At 48.1% G+C, this 23,967-nt stretch overlaps 1 protein-coding gene across 6 annotated transcripts in view; it reads left to right on the forward strand.

Moving 5' to 3' along the window:
* Positions 1-23,967, forward strand: part of GPC4 (glypican 4) — a 242,327-nt gene that overhangs the window by 174,107 nt on the left and 44,253 nt on the right. The window contains exon 1 of one of the 6 annotated variants that reach the window (XM_048318496.1): positions 1,133-1,575. The exons of the other annotated variants lie outside the window; for them this stretch is intronic. Coding sequence (XP_048174453.1) covers positions 1,215-1,575 — 361 coding nt within the window. The 5' untranslated portion in view covers positions 1,133-1,214. Of the gene's footprint in view, positions 1-1,132; positions 1,576-23,967 lie in introns of those variants that run through there. 6 annotated transcript variants of the gene reach the window in all.

Here is a 23,967-nt window from a genome sequence, read left to right on the forward strand (position 1 = left end):
CTCAGAGCTGGATGAGCATCTTGTTCCCTGGAGAAGTGCCTGGCAGGACAGCATGGATGTGCTTTACTTTCACAGGGGAAATAAATACAGGGGCTTTTCCTCCTGACCCACCTGGACTTTTGGTAGCAAAAGCTTGGGAGCAAGCAGGTGAAGCTGGCAAGTTCCTTTGCTGTTGTTTCAGCCTTTCCTTCCTCATTGTGGTAATAAGAGAAATGAAGCTCACAGAGGAGCATTGTATTGTAAACTGCTGCACATTTCTTTTTCTTAAATGATGCTATCACCGGGCCATTAGACTGTCCTGGGACAAATGGATCTGTGCACAGACACAGCCCTGAGCACAGACACATGGACACTGCAGCAGGACAGAGCTCCCCGTGCAGCACCTGCATGACCTCACCATGTCAGGGAGCAAGGGTTGAACAGACCCTCTGAATGACATTGCAGCCTCGTGAAATAATGACGGTGCCTATCATTCTTGTAGAACTATGTCTGTAATTTTTTAGTAAACAGAAGCAAAGAGCAACTGTTGTACTCTGGTCTGAGGGTTCAAGGATTCAGCAGGGCTTGTTTACATCTATGCATGTGTCTGTGTCCTGGGCTGGGGTATGAAGGAGAGTGGCTGGAGCACCTTGGTGTAAGTGTTCCTGAGGCCTTTGCCCTGCTAAACTCTTGAAAACAGAAGATTGGTGGAAAAATGTCGGTTTTGGTAAGTCTTTCATGCACATAGTTCAGACCTGTCACAGCGATGTCAAAATTCATCAGCGTAGTGAACCTATTAAACCTGGGGCAGAGCTGAACCATCTACAGCTCCGGTTCCGGAGGCACAGCTAAGCCAGCCCTTCAGGCCGTTCCGGGGAATCTCTTGCGGCACTTCGGAGCTGCCGTGAGTGGGAGCGTGGATGCCAGGTGGGAACTCCTCAGGCCGAGCGATGCCCGGCCCCGGCTCCGGGCGGGGGGTGCTCGGGGTGCCCGTGCCGGGGGCAGAGGCGGGGCTCTCCGCGAGAGGGAGCGCCCGCGCGGGGTCGGCCGCGCGGGCAACCCCGGGCTCCGCTCCGCCTCGCTGGGCGGGCGGATCCTAGCTCCTGATTTTCCCGGGGGCTGCAGAGGCTTGTCCTGGCCCTGCGCGATCCTGCTTGGCTGCCGCCCTCCCCGCCTCCTTCCACCTCCTCCACCTCCTCCTCCTCCTCCACCACCACCACCACCACCACCACCCCATGTGCTTCCTGCCGGACCAAGTTCGCGGAGCGCCGCCACACGCCGGGCCAGCGGAGCGGAGCCGTAGCGGAGCGGGGCGCAGGGCAGCGGGCGCGGCTGCTGCGGGGCGCGACGGGGCAGGCTCGGCGGAGCGCCTGCTCCAGCCTCGCGGCGCGCTCGCCCGGCCCCGGCAGCTCCTGCCCGCCCGCACCATGCCGCGGCGGCGCGGCTGCCTGCCGCCCCTCCTGTGCGCGCTGGCCGCCCTCAGCCTGCCGCTGCTGCTGGCCGCCGAGCCCCGCGCCAAAAGTTGCTCCGAAGTGCGGAGGCTCTACGCCGCCAAGGGCTTCAGCCAGAGCGAGGCGCCCAGCCACGAGATCAGCGGTGAGTTGCGATCGTCGCTGCCGCCTTTGTGCGCGCTCGGCCCGGCCCCGCGGAGCGCGGGGTGCGCGCCCGAGTCCCCCCGGCCCGGCTCCCCCGGCCCGGCTCCCACCCCGGCGCGGGGCCCGGAGCTCGGCTCGGGGTGCGCTGCCCGACTTGGCGCGGTTCGGTTCGGCTCCCCGGCGCTCGGCGCCCATCCCGCGCGGAGAGTCCCGGCGCGGCTGCCCGCCCCCTGTGCCGTGGCGGGCGGGACCGCGCCTGTTGCCGGCCCCGCTCCCTGCTCGGCAGTGGCGGGGCGGGCGCTCCTGCCCTTGGGCCGCCGTTCGCCCCGGCGGGGAGCGGGCAGCCACCGTCCCGCCCCGGTGGCTGCTGGCAGAGGGACTGAGACATGGCTCCCTTTTTTTTTTTTTTTTTTTTTTTTTCCCCCCCCCCCCTCTTTTCTGTCTTCCTTCCCTCCACCTTCGTCCTGAGGTACTTGCGCATCCCGGGGACGGGAGTGCTCGCAGCCGGCAGCAGTAGGAAATGGTAGCTAATGTGCTCACACCCAAAACATTTTATTCTTTTTGTTTCATCCTTCATCTCCCTCCCAGGGCCGCTGCTTTTATTTCCCCTTCTGAATGACCTACTGGACCGCATTCTCCGCGGAACAAAGGAAGTGCCTTTTTAGCTGGAATCCTCGGAGACCACCAAGGACTCCAGCTCATGCGCTGCAATTTCGCACTACTTTCAACAATAACAAAAATGCATGACTGAATGGCTCAAAAATGTGGAGTGTTGGAGGCATTCATTTCGGTCTGGGACACTGTCACAACATAGACAGACCCCAAGTAAATACCTTTAGACAGCTCAGATAGAAGCTGGGGGTAATCTTTACCATTGATGTGCCCTCCAGATATGCATACATTATCCTTTTCACTGACAAAATTAAAATCATTTCAGTCGCTTGTGCTTTTATATTGTCAGACTAATGATATGCATTTAGCCTACATCTGTTTGAATAAAATTGCAGGCCCGTTTACTTCTCCAAGAAATATTTTAATGAGAAACGTCTGAGTGGTTGCAGTTAAAATACTCTCTCCCCTTCACTCTGCCTGCTTTCTAAAATGGTCTCTAATAAATAGTCTTGCATTTGAATCCAGCCCTCATTAGTGTAGGATCAGGACATGAGCAGACTTCCTCTTAAGTCCAGTATGGGGAAGGTTTGACCTAGTCGCTATTTTGTATATTGTTGTTTAAGATGACTTGGTGAGCTTTGGAAAATGTCAGGAGTAGATCACGCTGACAGGGCTTCCATTTGAATCTCTAAAGCTGTTGTCTGTTTGAGAAAAGTGATGAGCAAGGTAAGATTATTTGACAAAAGAAGGGCTTTCTGCAGTGATATGCCGAAAATATCGGCTGGGTTATGTTGCTGTTCCAGGGGTGCAGGGAGTCTGTGTCTGGCCTTGCTTGGAAAGCAACAGGTCTTGCAAAGTTGCATTTTAAATGTAATCCTGCTATGTGGGGTGTTTCAGAGAGGGTGGTGGAAGTCTTTAAAGGAGGCGTGCTGTGTACAGCTTTAAAGTGTGGTGTACCTCAAGTGCGACTGATATTAAAATTAAACCTGGAGTAGGGTGTTACACCTGCTGCAGTTTCACATTTCCCCTGTGAATTCATGTGGTTTTGGCATGAGTTGTGTGTAGAGGCTCTGGATCTCCCCTTTTGCCACTCAGCTGGTATATGCAGATGTAACCACCAGTCCCATTGCTGGTGTTGAACTTTCTCAGAGTGAAGAACTTCACCTGCCATTGCCTCTGTGGGATCAGCATGGGGCACTGGAGTGCCATGGACCAGGTGATAATGCTGGAGGCTGAGGTCTTGCACCAGAATAAGAGGTCTGTGATGTGTATTGTGTCTCCAGAAATGAGTCACTTGCCAAAGCTTTGATTTCAGTTGGTGTTTCAGGTGATAAGTGGCGTGTTTTCCATCAGGAGGGTAAGTGGTTTGAAACGGCCTTTACCTGGGTGCCTGGCTATCAGTGGAATGAGATAAATGCGTGTGAGGGAATGAGCCGTGTGCTTGGATAAGTATCCCATTGGGGTGGTGGCGGAAACTGGTGCTTTCCGCTTGGTAGCACCTCTCTGCTCACTAAACTGTGGTGGAGGACAGGTTGGGGAGGGTTCAGTGGGCTGAATGGAATCACTTGTGGACACATGAATGCTGATGGAATGATGTGTGGACACGTGGTTGTTACTGGCATGAACTTATGTCTGAAGTCTCATCAACTTATTTGTTAGATTTTTGTACTGATTTGATGGATTATGCTTTATTCTCGCATTCTGTTAGCAAGTTGCTTTAGCTCACAGTGCGGACAGAAACTTCCTAGCCTCTTTGTGAAAAGGTGTCTTAAAAGCTGTGGCAAATTTGTTTCTTTAAGTGTAGTGATTTCTTTGCTGTCAGGGTTTACTGATCCTACAAAATGTTGGCCTTGAATTGTCAAAGGGAAGCAGCTGGGTGGTGCCGGCAGATGCATCCCTGCACTGGGCTATGTGACAGCAAGTGAAACATCCTCACTGGAAGGGCATGGGAGTCATTTGGGGTTTTATAGCATCTCACATGAATTTTTTGGCAACATTTATTTTCTTCTGGAGCAGTAGGTATGTAAATGTTTTTCTTTCAAGGAAATGTCCATTCCAAGAGGCATTTTATCTGTATCATTGCTATTTCGGTGTCATTAAAAGGCTGTTCCTTCTCCATAATTACCCAGGAGTTCACTTTAATATTTATTTAGACCAAGTTTAGGACCTAATTAGAGTATGCATAAATAGCAGGTTATATCTTGCTGAAGTACCTAGGCATTTCTGAAAGAAGTGCACAGCTGGTCAACTCACTGCTTGCTTGATAAGAGATGTAAAATGGGTTATTTGTGGTGTTGGACATAGAGAACTTGTTTCCTTTTATGTAGCCTTGGTGTTAGAGATATAAACACAGATTACTGCTGTGAAGCTGTTCATAATTTGTGACCCTTTGGTGCTGCTTTGTACCTGAGTGTTCTTCAGTGGCTGCTGCCCCTACAGCCCTGTGATGTGTGTGTGGCAAAGCTCCTGGAAGTGGTGAGATGCAATCTTGCTGTCGCTGGAGTGGTCATTGCTTTCATAGACCTGATGTCTACACAGCTGGTTTGTGAAACCTGACTCTTGATTGCCTGTAGATAGTAGGTGGTGTGGGCAGAGCACCAGCCTGTAACTGCTTTTAACATGACTGAAAATTTCCCATGGACGGTTCACATCTTGGGAAGTTCTGGGTCCTGGAGCCGCTGACTTTGTTCAAATTTGGCCCTCAACGTGTTGCTCCTTATGGATCCCATGTGTCTTCAGGCTGTCATGGTGATGGGGCAGAACTCCCCTGAGTGACCATCTGAAGGGGCTGCTTACCCTGGTTGGTCTGATGGGGTTGCAGAATGAAATGCAAAGAGAGCTGGTGCGGTGGCATCCGAAGACCCACACTAGGTGGCTCTGATTTAAAAAACAAAAACCCCCCCACCCAACCTTTCTTTCAAAAGGCTGCTTCTTGCCCTCAGGTGTTAAACAGACAGAAATTCCTTCCCTTTTCCTGCTAATTGGAAGAAGTAGATGTTGCTTTTCCTGGATTGAAAAGGAAAAAAAGCCCATCTTGCCTGTTGGTGGAAAATGTAGCCAGTTAACAGGCAAAGTTCCTGCAGCAGTGTAATCCCTGCTCTTGCTGGCACTGCTGTCCTGGCAGTGGTGGGAAGCACAGAGCAAACCTGGAGCCTGCCTTTGCAGGGAGCTGGGTGCAAGCAGCACTCTGTTCAGTCTCAGTGAAGTGTTCAGTGTAATTAATCTCTATTTGAACCGAATTAATTGAATAGCTGCATTTATTTGTGAGAGTAGTTGAGAGCAGTTCTTTCCCCATGGCAGAGGAAATCGGTTGACCCTTGATTTTTGGACTTCTGGGACTTTGACCAAAATAACTTTGGGCAGGTGTGCCCTGATGTCGTGCTGCTCACTTGTCCCCAGTGTGTTTATGGCTGTCAGTAGGTGCCTTGGTGTGCTGCTCTTGGTCAGTCAGGAAAGCTGCTTTGTTGGCATTGCTGTTTGTTGTGGTTTAACCCCAGCCAGCAACCAAGGCTCACACAGTCACTCATTCACTCCTCTACCAAAAGGATTAGGGAGAGAACCAAAAGGATAAATGGTAGGAAACTTGTGGATTGAGAAAAAGACAGTTCAACAGGGAAAGCAAAAGCTGAGCATGAAAGCAAAGCAAGGAATTCACTGTTTCCTTGGGCAGACAGGTGTTCAGCCATCTTCAGGAGAGCGAGGCCCCATCACATGTAACAGTGACTTGGGAAGACAAATGGTATCAGTCCAAATGTCCCCCTTCTCCTTCTTCCCCCCACTTTATATAGTGACCATGATGTCATATGGTCTGGAATCTCTCTTTGGTCAGTTGGGGTCACCTGTCCCAGCTGTGTCTCTTCCCAACCTCCCGTGTACCTCCAACTTCCTCGCCAGCATATCGATACAAGAAGCAGAAAAGACTTTGGCTGTGTGTAAGCCCTGCTCAGCAATAACAAAAACTTTTCTATATTGTCAACCCTATGCTCAGCACAAATCCAGAACATAGTCTCAAACTAACCACTGTGAAGAAAATTAACTCTACTCCAGCCAAAACCAGCCCATTGTTTTACATGTCAAGTTCAGCAAACACTTCTTTAGTTTTTCACATGCTTCTCTTCCATGTGGCCTCTTCCAACTGAGAAACAGTTTCTGGCTCCCGGACTCCAGGCTGGTGTTACTTGTGCTGTCTGGCGCTGCTGAGCCTGTTGCAGTTAGTTTGCATGAGGCAGCTCTGGGACTTGCTGTGTTATGAGAGGTCATCCTTAAGGTCTGTTTGAAGGTATGGAGTGACCTGGCCACTAGCTGTACCTGTTTGCCATGACTCCTGTCCAATGAAGGCAGTGGTCCTTGGCAGGCAGGGGGTTTTCTCCTGCCTGGCATGCGTTAATGGAGTGGTTGCCTGGCCACCCATGGGCAGGGAAGTGACCGTTGGAGAACATCCCCACAGCAAACACAACTCCTGGCACGGAAAAGTAAATGAGACAATTGCTTGAAGTATTTTTAGCTGCTTCTAATGTCATTTAGCAACTGGAAACAGTGGGAGGGCGGAGCTGGCAGTGTATGACTTGCCTGTGGGCCACCAATGAGCGCCCTGGTGTCCGGCACAGGCGGCCATGTGGCTTGGTGAGTGTTGGCAGGAGCTGGCGGCAGCTCCCGGCTGAGTCAGGGCTCCGGCCACTGCTCGCCTGGGACGCTGCTTTCTCTCTACAAATGTGCAGTGCAGGGTTTTGTTCGGCTGCAGTGACGCGCCGTGTCCTAGCAGCCGGCAGCATGAAGCATGTGGTTAGCAGCAACTGCTTGCAGTGGTCCGGGCTGAGTGGGAGTATCGTTCTCCTTGGCAGACACTTCATAGAAAGTTCTGTTTTTTCTGCCAGAATAAGCAGTCATTACATTCCATACAATTCATAGTCAAATTATTATCTATTGTTAAAATTGCCTTAATTATCAGATGTTTCCTTAGACATGTAGCTGTTTTTTAAGAGGCTGAATAGGCGTGTGTACATTGTGCAGAAGGCCTGAGCTGCATAATGTTTTCAGTACTGTTTTGTAGTTTCAGGGAGATTTTCTGTGGCTTTCGTATGTCAACAGGCTTTTTATTCATACTGAAACAGCAGCAGAGCAAGGCCAACATGACAGCAAGGCACTGTTTTGGGTCCCTGCATCTCCCCTCTGCCATGGTATTTCCCTTGGTACCTGTGGAGCCGAGGAAGTTCAGGATGAAACATCACTGCTGTGTGTGTGATGGGTCTGCTGGGAGAAGGCCCCAGACGAGCGTTTTCTGTCTTGGAGGTGCAGGTAGCCTCTGCCCAGTAGGGCCAGGATCTCTGTCAGGAGGCTGGAAAGGTCCCACTTCCTTGAGGTGGTGATATCCGTGGTCTTAGCTTGTTCTTGGTGTTGGACGGTAGCTTGTGCAGACTCCACTGTCCTAGTTTTGTGCAATGGGTTGCCAACCTTGGAACCTGCCTGGATGGGGAAGGACTGCCAGTGCTTCTCAAGAGGTGTCAGACATGTGGTTCTCATCTTTTGTCCCCTTCACACATTGCCATTCCCATGGACTCGCCATGGACTCCTATGGACATGCATGTGTGTTGAGTTGCACAGGCTCAGTCCTTGACATCTCCTGCAGGTTTGGGCAACACTAGGATGGAGCATCAGGATTATTCAGTCTGCTGAATTCTCTGCCTCCTCCCAGAAGAGGAGCAATCTCCAGGGACCTGATTACTTGCTTCTGTTCTGCTCTTTTTTTTTTTTTTTTTTTCTTCTTTGGGGGGGGGAGGGGAAGGAAATTCTTGTTAGCCAGAGAGGTCAGGATGTATGTCTCCTCACCCAGCAGCCAGGCTGAGAGTGAGCTGCCAGTCCCGGTCTCCCGGGCAATAACCTCCTTGCATTCCTCACATTCCTCCTGCTTTTTCCTTCTTTTGAGATTATGAAGATAACTTCCTTCTCCCACTGCTAAGCAATGCAAGGACTCAGTAAGTTTCCCTCTTGTTCCCTAAATTACCTCATGTGCTCCAAGATGCCCCATGGCAAACCCCTCTGGTGCCCTGAAAGGTGCAGTTCATGCTCTTCACTGGGGTTAGTGCATCTTGGGGGAAAAAAACGGCTGTGTGTATTCTTTTTTTTAATTGCCAAGTGTTTTAATTAAAAGAGATTACTACTTTGTTGTAGTCCGCTTTACCTGCTTCCTGGTTTGTTAAAGAAGTATTTAATGAAACTGTTTTTCTTTTCTAGGAGAGATTTTTGTGTTTTTCTTTGCCTGTGAAGAATACGTGCAGCCCTGCAGAGGCTGTGGCTGAAGCACAATGTTTGTGCCAGAGGATTTTCTTCTTGTTTACATCTTTCTGGTCTGGGAAAGGTGCTCGGATAAAAATAGCATGTTGGGAAGAGGGAACCTGGTGAGAAAGTATTGGAGACCTTATGTGTTCAGAGTTGGTGGCAGCCATGTGGGCTGGTGGCAGGCTCTGCCCCTGTGAGGATGTGGCTGTGGTAGTTTTCTTAGGATGGTGTTTTCTGTTGGAAAGTGGCCGTGGTTGGCACAATCATCTTCCCTGCTAGTTCATGCCTTGCAGTCTGTCACCTCTCATGTCTCTGTGGGTCCTGGGAGAGGAGGGAGGTGAGATGGGGTTATGGTCCCCAAGGGCAGCAGTGCATCACCTCACTAGCAAAGTGCTTGAAAGGATGGAGATGGTGCTTAAAAAGTGTTTGTGGGGATACCAGCTGATGAGATCAATCTTCATTAATGGCTGCTCAGTGTTGATTTTAATGTGAAATTAGACTGTAGTGCCTCTTTCCCAATGTAAAGCATTGCCAGATTCCCAGCCTCCCCAAAAACACTTTTAGAAATACTTTTTTTGTTGTTCACCTTTTAAGCAGAGATGTGCAATCTTTTAGTTTCCTGTCTTTCTGTTCGTATTTTCTGTGGCTTACACAGCCAGTGGCTGATGGACTTGGATTTGTGGGAGTTCCCTGTGAGTGACTTCTCTGTCTGCAGGCTTTGTTGTTGGAAACGTACATGGATGGCGGAGAGGGGCTGCCCTGAGCAAAGGATTTTGAAGGAGTGTTTCTCTTAATGTTTCCAATTTAGAAGCTGAGAATTGTCTGGATTTTAAGCAAATTCAGATGGGAGCAAACAATGATGAAATGTTTAAAATATGTTTGAACATTTTTGTGGGAATAGGAACAGTTCTTATGCAGGCGAGGCTGCAGCTTTCGGGAGGTGAAAATATGTGGCCCTTACACTTTGTCAGCAATGTTGCTGCTTTTTTTTTTTCCCCCCCTTCTTTTTCCTTTTTTAAAAATGCTCATAGGAAATTGGCTTTGGTAATTGAGTTTCTACAGAACCACAACATCCAATAGCTGTTCCTTTCCAGGGGTCACCCTTAGGTTAGTTCAAGTAATGTGCAGTCAGTTTAACCTTTTGTGGTTTGTAGTGCTATTCTAGAAATTACTGGTGATTTGGGGTGTGTTAGAGTAACAACTTCACAGGAAAACCCCAAGTGTCAGGGTGTCTGGTTTTTGGAGAGCTCTGACTGCTTGCCCTGTGAAGACCAGGCACGTCGAGGTACGTCCCTTCATGCATTGGAAAATGCAGTTTAAGCCTTCATGGTCCGTTGACTTTCCTTTTGAAAGAAGCTGAAATAACCCTGGGTGATTTGTTTACCTACACTGACTTATAACATACTCCTGCTTGGAAGCGCTGTGCAGAACCTGCACTGGATGCTCTGTGTTGGGTCACATCGCCCTGTGTGACACTGATGGAGGAGCAGCACTGCTCTGGACCCCCAAATCCCGGGGTTTAGGGGATTTGCTGGCAGCAGAGGGCCAGCTTTAAGAAATTATGAGCTGGGGATTTAGCTTTGTAGCATTGACAGTTTGGTATAAAAAGCTCTGTGGTGCAGGCTGTGATGACAGGGATGATAAATCACTCTTGGCTGGTACTACAGGTTCTAATAATGGTATTTTTAAAAGATTAAGTTTTAATACAAACTTTTTGCTTCTTTGTACTCTCCTCTTTTTTAAAGAGTGGAGCCTGTTTTGGTTCAGCGTTCTTGGAACATAGAGACAGAGCCAGGATTTTTTCTGGGCTGAAATGCAGTTTTTTGCTGCTTCTACAAACATGAGGATCTTGTTTGAGTGTCTTTATAGCCAACTGGCTGGCAGTGTCCTCTTTGCAAGGGAGCTGGCTTGTTTGTTTTAAAGGTAACTTTGCCCCATGGAAAATTAAAGAGCAAGCAGCTTCACCCAGTTGTGGTGAGTGCTGCTATTGGAAAGAAATTCGTGATAGGGAGAGCTTTGCAATAAGGGAGATAAATAACCTTCTGCACCTTCCTTGACTTTCCTTGGCCCATTCCCATGGGAGGGACAGAGCATGTGATCAAAGAAACGAGCACAATTACAAGGCTGATGGAAAATCAGTCCCTTGCCAGCTACGTATGGGCACCCAGGCAGGCTTGCCTTTGCTCTGAACAGTGTGGGCTGGATTTTTTTTGTGTACCTGCCAACCTTAGGGTTTCTAAAGTGTGGTGGCCAGCAGTCCTGGGGGAGCGTGAGGCAGTAGCAGCCATGTCCCCTTGTCTGGGCAGAGGCACTGGGAACAGCTGGCAAACAACCAGCATGCAGATCAGGGGTCAGAGTGGTGCTGCTGGTTTAGTTTGGGCTGGAGGAAAAGAAACAGGCTTCCTCCTGAATTTTGTCTTGTTTTAGAGACAGAACTGAGGGTGCCGTAGGGCCCTACGCTTTTCTTCTCCGTGGGGGGAAAAATGGCTTTAATAGCGTCTGCTAACGATTGAGCGCTGTTTACATAATAATTGCGGTTCACTTTCATTAGCTCTCATAATGAGATTGCTTTCTTCCAGTGCAATCACTTGCTGGTTTGGTTTTACATGCTCCTGCCTCCTGGCTCCCCAGCATGGCAGTGGGATGAGGAGGGAGTACAAGGGCTCTGTGCCTGGCCTGGCTTCCTTTCCCTGGCTCCCAGGCATGGAAGAAAGCTCACAGCTTCTCACTGGAAAGGAGAGGAGGTGAAGGGGTTGTGTACTGCTGGGACACAACAGTACACAACCAGGTGGTGGTTTGGAGCATCATGGCGTCTTAGTGGAGTTGGGTTTAAATCCATTTTGTGTGATTTCTCAGCACAGGTTCTCTCCTCTTCGTACTGAAAACTCTTGGGCTTATCTGTTTATGAGGGAGAGAATACAATGACCTGCTTCTACCCAGAGGAAGAAGCCAGGTCCTTTTGTCTCCCAGTTCCACCATTGCGCTGATCTGTGACAGTGGATGTGCATCATGGATACTGTTTGTGTGTAGCTGCTGCAGCCTAACCTTGATGTTGTACTTGTTTGCATTCCATGTCTGAGTAATTGTGAACAGTGGCAATGGTTCCCATACTGCAAAGTGCCTGCCTCCTGCAGCACCCAGCCGCTGTGCCAAGGAGCTGCACGCGTGCCAGGGGATAGCACCCATTGCTGAGCTCTTTTAAATTAATAATGTTACTCGGAAGAAAATACAATAGTGTCTCTGCTACCTTTTGAAAAGGTAAGGCTGGATGTTTGATTGGGTGGTTTTTTTCCTTTGTAGCTTAGTAGTGGGTGCATGAGGGTTTCAGAGCAGCCAAGTGCCGTCAGGCAGGACATGGCTGACCCTGGCACAGCGCTGGGCTGGGGCAGAATGGGTCCCCCTGGAGCTGTGGGTGCTCACCCAGGGATGCCATGGGGAGCATGGGGGCCTGTGTATGTGGCTTTGCAGATATCCTGGGGGATGCATACGCTCTCCCCCTTGGTTGCAAGTGACTGCTCCTTTAGAAACACGTCTCAATTTGTTGCCTGTGGTAGATTAAGGGCTCGGCTCCTGCCGGGGTCTGAGCGGAGGATGAGTTGAGCTTCTTTGCCTTTGCAACAAAACACTTTTATGGGGGATTGGGAAAGGTGTGACTGCTCTTGGCCATGTGGCTTCTGCTAATTAACATGAGTTAATGGGGGCTGGTTGGAGAGCTGTGGCTTGGTGGGTAGAGGAGGCTGGAAGAGATGGGGCTCAGGGATACTCAGCCCTGTTGAATCCAGCCCACCAAGGGGATCCTGGTGCAGGTGCCTCACTAGTGGAAACTCCACACAACTCAGCCCTCCACATTATTAAAGGCTCCTTTATACCTCTTCTTGCCGTAACTCCTGTGAGAACAGCCAGTCTTTTCAGCAGCCTGAAACCTTCCTTATGGAGAAGGTTTTGTGAGGGGAACAGCCTGGCTGGCACGGTGCTGCTCCAAACTTTAAGCTGTTGTGGAAGCCGTCTGGGAGTGGGCAAGGATGCCAGGCGAGCCTGGTGCTCCTGTCCAGCCTTGCCAAAACAAAGGCTGGGTCCACTCGCTGCCCGGCTGGCTCAGTAGGATCCTGAAAAATAGTTGTGGAAAGTAGGGGTTAATTTCTAGGTGTCAAAATATGCACAAAAGGTTAAATGAGATTTCCTCCTTGTCAATGAATTACAGCTTGAAAATATTTGCATTCTTTCCTGAAAGATTTAGGAATAATTATACAGCACTCAGGGGCAAGGCATTCCCAGATAAACTTAACAACTCTATAATTTGTACTCGAGGCAGGGTTTCCTGTAAATGATAGCTTTGTTTAATTCTACAATACTGCTTCCAAATGTTTGCTGAGTATGAATTGCCAGCTAAACTGGACTTGTGAATCTGGAAGAGTATTTATTTGTTTGTTATTGCAGACAGTAAGAGCTGCTGTGTTAGGCTAAAACGTGGCATCTCCTTTACAAGCTGTAGGCATCTCTCCCCAGGCAGGTTTTGTGCAGTGGGCAGCCAATGTGGGGTGTGAACAGCTTTCCAACTTCTCTGTACAAAATTCCTGAGCTTCTATAGGATCTCCTCCTGCTCTGCCTTTCTTTTTCTGGGGTTGAGAAAGGAACGCTGCAGTCGCAATGCACATACTTTATTTCCATTACTCAAAGCTGGAGTCATGCATAGTTACAGCCAAAGACACTTCAGCAGCTCTGGGGATAACAAGATAGCTGACAGACTGGAATGCGGATTTATCAGGGGCAAAAACTGGCAAAATTCCTTATTTCTGGTTCTTCTTTTTAAATAGGCCCTTCATGCTCCTGCTGTAAGATCCCACCACATGTTTAACCCCTTGTGTTCTCCTGGCTGGATACAGGGATGAGCACTGGGGCTGCCCATGTTTCTTTTGGGATTAAATTGCCCAGTCCCACATAGTTCCTAGGTGTTGTTTTTAAACTGCAAAGCTCTTTAAGAAGTTCTTTCAATGGGTTTTTATTTTAAAGTGCAAGCCTTTGCACCAGATGTCTGTCTGAGTGACCACAGAATGTAAATTTCACTGTGTGTTGCCTTTGGACTGGCAGTTTGGGAGACTACTGGGCAGTTAACATAGGCAGATTGTGCCATGAAATCCGTTTCCTTGGATTTGATTCATATTAATTTCTTTCAAAGCAAATCTCTTTATTGGCTTCAGTTTCATTTTGCTGTAGAGCTACTTTTACTGTGCCTTTGCTAGGACCTGGATATATTTATATTGCTATGATAAATAGGTCATATTCAGCTCCATGGTTTTTCAGTTATATATTAATATTGCAAGACATTAAGCAATTTCTTTTTGGGGAAACAAGTTATGGCAGAAGGAGCATACTTGGAAGTTAAATAGATTAAGTGAAATCCCTCAATTACAGGAGTGAGGTTCAGAAGACAAGTCAGGCAGTTTAGGGAAGGAGTTTCAAGTTTAAATTTTAACCTTTTCCAGTCTTCTGTGAGCAGTGGTGCAGCAAGACCTGCCTGGAGCCAGCCCAGTGCGGGAGCCTGGGGTGAGGGCCCTGACGTGGCCGCCTGCAGGGTGGATGGATTTGGAGCTGGTGGTTGTGCCTTTGGTTGAGAGTCTCAACCGGCTGAGAATGAAGAGAATTTCACTTTTTATTGGAAAAGGAAAGAATTGCTCAAGGATTGCAAAACACTTTGTTTTGGAAAAAATGTCATTGTTTGAAAATAGTACAAGAACAGGAGGGGAGCTGTCCCTAAGCCTGTGGCAGTCTTGGAAATCTTCTTACCTGGGGGCTCAGGTGAAGCTTCAAGGCTTAAGTGTTAGCTTGGACTTTTGTCCGAGGGTGTCCAGGCTGGAGGGCTACACTTCTCCCATTCCTGCCTCTTCCTTTGGTGGTGTAAGGATGGGGAACTTTATTTTTATTCTTTTTTAATTTTCTATTTTAAGAAAGAGGGGTAGAGTTTAGAAAGGAAAGTAAATCTTCTCTTTTGGACAGAAAAACTGATGGGGTGGTAGCCAGCACTTGGTCTCTCATGGGATAGTTGCTAGCTCCTGGTTTTCTGCCCTCTGTGTCCTTTCTGCTCCCTGCGTTTATCTCCTTGGCTGAGCCTCAGGCACGTGGATTTGAACCAGCATGGCCCATCACCACTTTGCTGCAGGTCCTTGTTTGGGTGCTGCTTGGCCTGTTTTGTCTGGGTGCATCCTCAAGACAGGTCCGTCCTCACAGCGGGAAGCTGCTCTGGTCACAGCACAGTCATCCACTGGAGACATCCAGCCCACGTGGATTTGCCACAGAGGGTAGCCCTCCTGCCAAAGCCTTGTCTCAGCCCTGCCAGGATCTCCCCATATAGCTGGCAGGTTGCTCAGTGCCTCCCCATTGCAGGGGCTGCCCATCGTTCCTCCAGGCTTTTTTTCAGCTGCAAACTTCATTTCATAGAGTGTTTTTGCTGATGGAAGGTGCTAGGACACAGCAGTGGCTGTGGGGAGGAAGGGAGCTCCTCTTCCTGCTTCAGAAAGACTTAACATTACTGGTAAATCCATCCTATCCTTCTAATCACCCCTCCCTTCCCCAGGGCTCACAGAGCCAGGGCTGTTTACCTTCCTGCTCGTGGATGTCAGATGGTACCGCCTGGGAGGTGGATGGCAAAGGTCCTGTTTGCACTCCCTCCTCCCCCCAGGTTGCTCAGGGCTGTGCTTAAGAAGAGAAAATAAACCCCTTCGGTGCCTGCCAGCAAAACCTCAATGGAATTGTCCCCTGGTGCAATGGGGTGCTTTCAGCCCAGTGTGTTGTTTTCCCATCCCACCAAAGCTGTTTGCACAAGCCCAGCTGCTGTTCAAGAAAGGGGATCAAAAGTGGTCTGCAGGTGATCAGTCTGTGCAACACCAGTGCTGAGGTCTCTCCCAAACTTGCTTTTTCCAAAATACCTAAGAAAATGTGACCCTGTGCCATGTTCCCACGTGGACCAGCAACAAGAAGGCACGTGCTTACACTGTGAAACATGTTTGGAAGGAGGGCAGGGAAATCAGAAAGCTTTAATTGTTAAAGGTTGAAGTGGATTCCTGCACTCTCCGGTTGTCATCTGGGATGCTGCTGTGCCTCTTGGAAGGGATTTGCTCAAATAAAGGTGGCGGCACAGAAATTGACTTGGGAATTGTTGCGGAGATGTTGGGATTTATCTGTGCTGTGGTGAGGAGGAGTGCCTGTCTGAAGCTGGCGGCAGATACGGCTGGTGTTCACAGCTGTGCCAAGGAGAGCAGGAGAGATAGGGCACTCGGAGAGGGGGAGAAGGAGAAATTTTTAATTTTGTGATATCCTTATCTTAATCCTTTCTCCTCTCTCTTCCACCCCCCTTCTCACCCCTTTCAGGGTAGGTTAAACTACCCGGCCTCACCTTTTCCACAAACACTGGCAGGCTGGTGGTGCCAGATCTGGGAATACATTGGGAGTCTGTTTCAGCAGTGGGATGGGTTTTTGGACGTAGGTAGTGTTGTGCTCGTGGAGCACAGTGTAGTGCTTGTGTGAGCTGGGTGGCTTCTGCAACGGATACCTGGCTGTTGGAAAAGTAACACTTGCTGGGAATAGCAGTCAAGGGCTTAAAAGCACGTTTTTCAGGTCCAAAAATCTTATTTACAAACTCAGCTGTGGTCTTATCTCTGAGGTGTTTTGTCCAATGGGAGATAAAGCAGAAGGGTGGGAGATGTAGGGGATGTTTCTGAATGTCACCAGCGCACAGGCTGTGCTCCTGTCCCGGTGCTGCTGCTCCCTGGGTGAGGAGGCAGCGACCCCACCATTAGGATCTCTGGGCAAATGTCCTGCCCTGTGCCTGGGGTTGGTGCCTCTTGCCTCTGTAGGCACCATCCCTTTGTTTTTTTTCAGGGGGATTGAACCTGGAGCTGTCCCTCTAGCTGGAGGGAGGATTTCCATTGATACCTTCCCTGTGTATGGTAGCTCAGTTTCAGGGAGTTTCAAGGGTCCTGGGCAAGTTGCACTTTGAGTTTTTGGCACTGGACATCCCCTGTCTCCTGTTGTGCTGCTTATTTGCCTTTCTCCATGTGTTTCTTCAGCCTTGGCCATGTGTGTTTCTGGAGGTTTGTCTTACTTACATGCACAGTTCTCAGAAAGTTCAGCTGAAAAGCAGCTATTTTCCCTGGAAACAGCCAGGAACCACTAGTGTGGGATCTTTGTGTATAAAGTTGCCTTTCTCCCATTATAAACAGTTGCCCTAGGATGGATGTGCAGTGGACCTGTTTAGATTTCAGCCTGACCCACCTCTTTGTTTTCAGCGCTGGCATCCCCTTTGAGCAATGTGTTCTTTCCTGCCTTTTGCAGTAACGCTTTTTTACTGGTGTGAGTTTTTTAACCTTTTAAATTGGAAAGTCCTATCAAATTGGGGTGTCCTGGTGTAGGCAGCAGTGTATGGGGTTTTTTAAATTTTTTTTTTTTCCCAATGCAATATCAGATACACAAATTGCTCATTAATTTCCCATGTAGCCTTTCTTCTGATGGCCTGGCAACCCAGGATAGCCTGATAGCCCCAGAGAGCCTACTGCATGTCCCAGTTAGCCCTGGGAGCTCTGACTGAGGGCACTCATCTGTGCCTTGGTCCTGCATCTGCAGTGGAAGAGCTGCTGCAAGATCAGGCTCTACTGGCTATCCCTCCCAGAGCCCTGCATCTGGGCTTGTTTCTCCAACCCTGCTTTGCATCAGATTGATGCAAGCTAATTATTTCTGAAACCTCTTTAATTGGTGGCTCTTTCTGGTCCAGCTGTTTGTACAGTCATGAGCAAAGTGAAGACTTGTGGCAGAGCAGCGTCACCTTTCTTCCCACGAAGGCAGGCTGGAGAAAGGGGTTGACAGCATCCCTGGGGTCATTGATGAAGCAAGAAAGGTCTTTGTGTGGTTTTGTGGGCAATGCTGAAAAAGGCAGCATTCCATAAGCTTGCTGTTTCACTGGGTGCTCATAGAATGCAGCTGTGTACTGAGATATAGCATGGGCTCCTCAAAATTGAGTTGTATCTGTGATGCTCTGGAGAAACATTTCTGGGGCAATGGCAGTGGTTCTTCCAGACTCCTGGAAAGCTGCTCTGCAGTGGAGCTGCTTAGCTGGAATATTTGGCTGCAAACTGGCTCATTGTGGAAGGGGCATTGCCTGTGTCTGGGCTGAGAAGGTCATCCTGTGCTGAGCTAAACTGGGGCGACAACCAAGGAGCTTTAATTGTGGAGCAGCCCAAGTGCTCTGCCTTCCCTCTGGTGCCAAAACAGTCTCCATGTTGCTATGAAAGTGTCTTGTGGAAAACTTTCCACTTAGAACTGAAGTCTCATTTATGTCTGCACAGGACCTGCTCTTGGACTGAATTTTATTTTCTAAGCAAATGAGACTTTCTGGTCCTTGATGGGGTGGAAATAACTGCTCCACCAACTTGCAGCCCACCTGCCTTCAGGGGGCTTGGAGCCAGTGGGGGGTTTTGGCACAGGAGATGGTTTGTTCAGCAGGAGCACTGTAGGGGTTGAGTGGGGCAGTGGGCAGCACAGCTCTCTCAAACTTAGTTTGTCAGCCCTCTAAAAGAATTAGCTTTCAGGGGACCACAGCTCCCCATATTGCAACCTTCAGACTACTGCTCTGCTCCCACAGACCCCTCCAGTCACCCCCGAGACTGCAGGCTGCCAAATGAATATGAAATGCTTAATAGGAGCCAAACTGCCTTGAAAAATGTGTGGATGCAAAATTAATTCAAAAAATCTGGGATTTATGTATTTTTTTTCTGGAGTCTTTTAACCTGCTCTAAGTTCTTATGTTATCTGCACTGTTACTCTGCTTGGCATGCTCTGCAGGCAGGAGAAGGGCTTATTAATGTGGGTTTTTACATAGATGAGTGTGGTTGTGAATTACTATTGACACATGGAAATGTTGGTGGATGCTTAGAGGAGGATCAGCTGCTTTGTGATAGCTCTGTGCCAGTTCCCTCATTTAAATATAGTTATGAAACCCAGTTGTAGCAAAGCATGTTGTAAAAAAAAAAAAAAAAAAAAAAGGCACATTTCTGTGGCTTAAAAAGAAGAAAAATCAAACCCAAAACCGCACACAGCCCTCCTTAGTAAAAGTTTTGCGCACACAGGAAACAAAGGCATCAGCATTTGCTTGTCAGAGCTAATAAAGTTTGCTTGGATCTTAATTTTTCTGCTTGATGTCACAAAGTAATTGAGACTTCCTTTTTGCTGCAAGCCCTTTTTCCCCTCTTTTAAAAAATATACTTAAAAGAACATCTTTTGGTCAGTGAGTTGATGGAATTTTGCTTAGGAGGCAGGCGCAGTTTGAGTATACTTTGCAACTGGTCAGTCAAAACTTATAGGACAAATTACTTGTGCCTGAAGGTCATTCCTCCCAGTTGAAAACCACCTAGACCAAATAAACCTTGAACTACAGGTTTCATAGGAGCTTTTGAGCATGTAAAGTGAGGCTTTTGTAATCGCAGTGATCTGATAAAACCTTAAAAACTCGGGTTCTCTTAAAGAAAATAGTTCCACTTGAGGTGATAAAAGCCACATCTGCTAAACTTTGCTTGCTACCTCCTGATCACCTGTGAAACACCAAATAGTCCCTGCTCCAGAGGAGCAGATGCCGAACTACTGGTGCCATACCCTTGTCGGGGAGGGGATGCACCCAAAAAAAGTTGATTTGAGAGCAAGACCATCATCCTTAGAAGAAGGAGCCTCTTCTGGCTCATCCTCTAGCTCACATTTGATATTCCATGACTACAGTGTCCTGCTGCTTGCCTCCCAGCTGGCATGACACAGGAAGATTTAAGAGGTTAGGATCAGGCGGGGCCTGCGTAATTGAAAGCAAACAAACAGCTAAGACAAAGAAAGAAACATAAAACAGCAAACCCAAAGCCACAAATAGAAAACAGACTTTCCAGATTGATTAGTTCAAATTTGTTTATTTGAAGTCCCAAAAGTTCACGTTTTTACTCTTTTGGGGTGTCTCTCCAGTTTTGGCAGTATGTTGACCATGTGTCTGCAGATCAGTTTTTCACAAGGAAGAACCCTGGTTTTCGGTGTGTTGGTGTTGCCTTAAACTTTGAATTGAAAGGAGGGTGGCAAGCTCCAAAGACTGATTTGTAATCGTTACATTCAGGTGCTGCTTTTGAGGGAATTAGGTTCTGTTAAGCTTTTGGTTTTGGAGAATTTTCCTTGAGCACATACTGAGTGCCAAGATGTGTTACTGATCACTTTTTTCCCAGGTTTAGGAAACAGGTTTAGGAAGACTGATGCGCTTACTGGCTTTGGAAATCAGTGGAGACCTGAAAAAGTCTGGGTTTACTTTTGTTTTTCAGAGTGTTTTGGATGGAGAGGTGCTTCCTATCTTCGGTAACAGATCAACAGTGCAGCTCTAATACATATTTTTAAATGGATTTGGCTTAAACACCCTCCAGTCACCAGACAGAGGAATTACAGCTCCAGCCTATTAACTGGTTGCCATTAATGAGTCAGGTCTAAATGCCTTGTTTGTGCCTGAGATTTCTAAGCTGAATCTTTGCATAACATTAGCTTGGCAGGAATGCCTCCCAAGGACAAACAAGAACTTCCCAGGCCTTCCCATGCCTCTCCAGGAAGGAGTAAGTACGTTTTGGGTTATGCTGATAGCATCTCGTGTCTTGGTGCTATCAAAGCAGGTGGAAGCTTCCCGCTGCTCTGGTAGCCTGGCTCTGATGTTCTTTCACATCCAGGCACATTGTTTATCTTTAACCAAGGCTTGGATAAGCTTCCAAAATAGATGACTGTAGTAGTCCAATGTGGTCTGCTTTGGCGTAGGTTTTCTGGAGTGACTCAAACGTTATAAGTATTAAAGTAGCTAGACTTCAAATGCTGCTTTTGGACCAGGTTTTCAGAGCTGCCTCCTAAAGCAGCAAGGAACCTTTTCTTGAAGAAAGTCTTTGGTTTTTCTCCTATTTAACACTCCCCCCCCCCGCCCTCCATTTCTCTTTTCATCTGCACCCTTTGTTCACGTCTGCCTTCCTGATTAAGAACTAATCAGTGAAGACAGATTAGTCCAGGAGCATTGCAGCCCTTGGGACCTGTGCAGCTCTGGCGGGTCAGGAGCCGGGAGGCACCGCAGGGTCACCGTCACCACTGCGGAGGAGGCTGGAGGAGACCAGCTGAGCCTTGCTCCAGTGCACGGAGGAATGCAGTAACAGGATTTAAAGGAAACGTACAGAACTAACGAGGATTAAGGCTAATTGTCCTACAAGGGGCAGCAGGATGTGGCCATGCAGGGAGCAACTCTGTTCTGCAAGGGGGAAAGTCTCATAGTTAGGGCCTGTTCGTGGAGGGCTCAGGTAGGTTTTGGTTGGTTTCGTTGCTGTGTGGAGAAATGGAAAATAGTGGATGGAAACTAAAATATAAAAGCTGAATTCTCCCTTAAAGACTTCAAGGCGGTTAGAGCAAATATTTCTGCAGTTGGTGGGAAGCATCCTCCAAATGGCTGTTTCTCACCGTGCCTGGGCTCTGTTTTGCTGGCTTTGCACAACTGTTGATCTGTGCAGGGAGCTGACATCCCCTGACAGCTCATCCTGGGGCTGGCAGGAGGCTCTTGCTGAAGGACTTTGAATGCCAATGAGTTTGTTTTGAGCAACGGTGTGAATGCTGTTGGAGGTGTTTAGAGGACCCTGCCTCCCCTCGTAGGTCAGGCTGGTTATCAGGTGTTGCAGAAAGGCCACGGATATCTCTGAGCTTGAATAAGGGAGATTTAAGAAGCAAAAGCCCTCAGGCTTGGTCCTCAGCGAGCCAGAGTGTGTGAAATGCTGTCTGGAGCCAACCATCCATCATCAAGTGGTACTAGAGGGCAGCCAGAACAAAAAGAGTTATTCATGTTGTATTTCCGAGCTTTGGGGAAGATCTGTCCCTGCCTGGAAGAAAGTGAAATTTGCATGCCTCTCAGCCAGAGGATGGAGAGATTATGCCCTTCAAGGCTGTGGGACCCTCCCGGCAAACCCCTGTTTATTTGCCTTGTTGTCAAGGGAGGGGAGCAGAGTGGGGTCTGCTGGGCGGGGTCTGGGGGCACCAGAGGCCTGTGATTCTCGTCAGGTGTGGATGGACAAGTTGCCCAAGTGAACTTTTTCTTCCTTGGCCCTCGGGTTTTACCTGTTCCTGATAGAAGCAGTCCAAAGTTCAGTTTTCTGTCCTGTACAGAGGTGCCTTTGGGGACATTGGGGGTATGCAGAGACAGGGGAGGTGCCTGATTTCCCAGCTGTTAGATTACAGCTGGACTTTGCCACACCTGAACCCTTAAAGCTCATCATCTTTTTGTTTCTACTTCCAGTTACCAAAAGTCCTAAGTCCTGACCCCAAAAACCCCAAGCAAGCAAATGGAGAAGATGTGTTTTTCCTTGGTGCAGAGCTTGGGATCACTTTTGCTCCCTCTCTGAGTGGGATTCCTGGGATCAGTGGGTGCTGTGGTGTGGGTGGCTGGTGGCATGCAGAGCACCAAGAGGCAGGAGATAAGGAGTCGGTGCTCTGGTCCAAAGTCCAAGCTGCCTGTGCTGTTGGGAAGAGAGCCCTGCCATTGGCAGCTGCATGGGATGAGGGACTCACAGGGCTTTTGCTGTGAAAGCAAGGGGAGTAAAAGCAGACCTCCTTGTCTGTGTCACTTAGGACTTTTGAGTGCCCTGGCTGGTCCTGGCTATTTGCTGAGCCCCTGCATCCAGCTTACTCTTCTCTCTGTCCAAAACCAGCCAAGGCAGGGTGAAGGAGCATGTCCTTACGAGTGGAAAACATCGTGTATTTATTAATGCATTGCCCTTTAATATAGTTGTTTGCAGTTGGTCCTGTGTTTTTGTTTGGATTTGTTTGTTTGTTTGTTTCTTGGGGTTTTTTCCCCTTCTCTTCTGTGTAAAGTTGATCTTAGAATTACAGCAGGTTCCACAGTGCCTATTTTGGATCCCGCAATAGGGAATTAATCTCTCTGGAAGTTAATTAGCATCTCTCTTGTGTTCCAATTTATAGATTAGATTATTGTTTGTATAAAGCAAGGTATATTTTTTAAATTTTATTTTAAGTCAAAACCAGGAAGTTATGGCTGAATTCCATGAGCTTTGCTTCTTATTTGAGGAATTAAAAACATCTTTAGGTTTTGGGGGTTTTTTTTAAAAATTTTTGCTTGGGTCACAGCTGCCAGTTTGCATGCCCTTAATGCTCTACCTGCTGTGGAACTCATGGAAATGGTAGCTCTGCTTTGTGTCGTGGTGCATGTGTGGTTTTGCTTGTGCAAGCAGGAAGGCTTCACTTCTGTTGATCCCTTGCACAGCTGGTAACATAGGTAAGGGGGGGACGTTCAGGGGGTTTGGCCACACAGCCACAGTTCCAGTGCCTTGCGACAGTGGTGCTTGCCTTGAAATGTGCCAGTGCCACTAGTTGGGAGAACAGTGGCTTCCTACTGTAATGCAGCTCTTGGCTGAGGAGATCTGTGCCTCCACAAAACCATGAATGTCTTACATCCTTCTGAGTTTCTTTTGTAATTTTTGGGGGTATTTTTCCACATAAAGCATGATCCTCAGAATCACGCGGGTCATCTTCTGCTGGATCTGGGACTTGCCAGTGGATAACCAGTCTTCTGGCACAAATAGGTGAGCCTGGGTGCATCTCACAAGAACCTACTGTGTGGCTCTGAAATGTGTTTTTGTGCATTGACACTGGAATCAGCTGTGTTTGAAAAGGAAAAAAATTACTGGAAAAGTGGTTGCCAGTGGCATATTCCTGCTTTTTCCTGCCTGCCCATTTATGATGCCACCCGGCACCAGTGTGAGCATCCCTGGAGGTGCTTGGTGGAGGGTCTGGTGCATGCAGAGGGAGAGGGGCCAAAAGTGGAGGGCGAAAATGTTAAGAAGGAAAAATACTCCAATTTAAATGACATTGGTTGTGACGGGATGAGTTTTAGTCAAAGGCTGCTTTTTTTGGCAAATAGCCGAAAGCTTTAGGGGGGAAAAAATATACAAACAGGCAGTTTTCTTGGCTTTGTTTTGCCTTTTTAATGGGGAATTTGAGGGGAAAAAAAAGAGAGTAGTCTAAACGAAAGTTACTGTCTTCCAGCTAGATCTCTTTGTGCCTGAGGCTTCAGTAATTCTGTATATTTGCTGTTCCAAATGGATTCTCTTCCTTACCACCCCTTTTGCCCCCTTTAATTGCATGAAATTATACTTGGTGAGTTTTTTGAATTACCCTGGTAAAACCTGCTGGCCAATCTGTTGAATTTTGAAGTCTGATGGCTGGCTGTGTGTAACTTCTTTTTCCTGTGACTTTTACCCTGTCATAAAGGTAAGAATTACTGACTGCAAGTATTGGGCTTTTTACATGTTCTTTGGTAGCTGATAGAGGGGCTCAGTCATCCCAGAGATGGGTTAGTCTATTGTATGCCTGGTGTATCCAACCTCCTCACTAGAGAAATGGGGAAAAAACAACAATAATTTTCACCATACCTTGTCCCTTGTATAACACCACTCACTTAGTGCAT

The sequence above is a fragment of the Corvus hawaiiensis genome, chromosome 14 (assembly GCF_020740725.1).
Source record: "Corvus hawaiiensis isolate bCorHaw1 chromosome 14, bCorHaw1.pri.cur, whole genome shotgun sequence".
Lineage (NCBI taxonomy): Eukaryota > Metazoa > Chordata > Aves > Passeriformes > Corvidae > Corvus > Corvus hawaiiensis.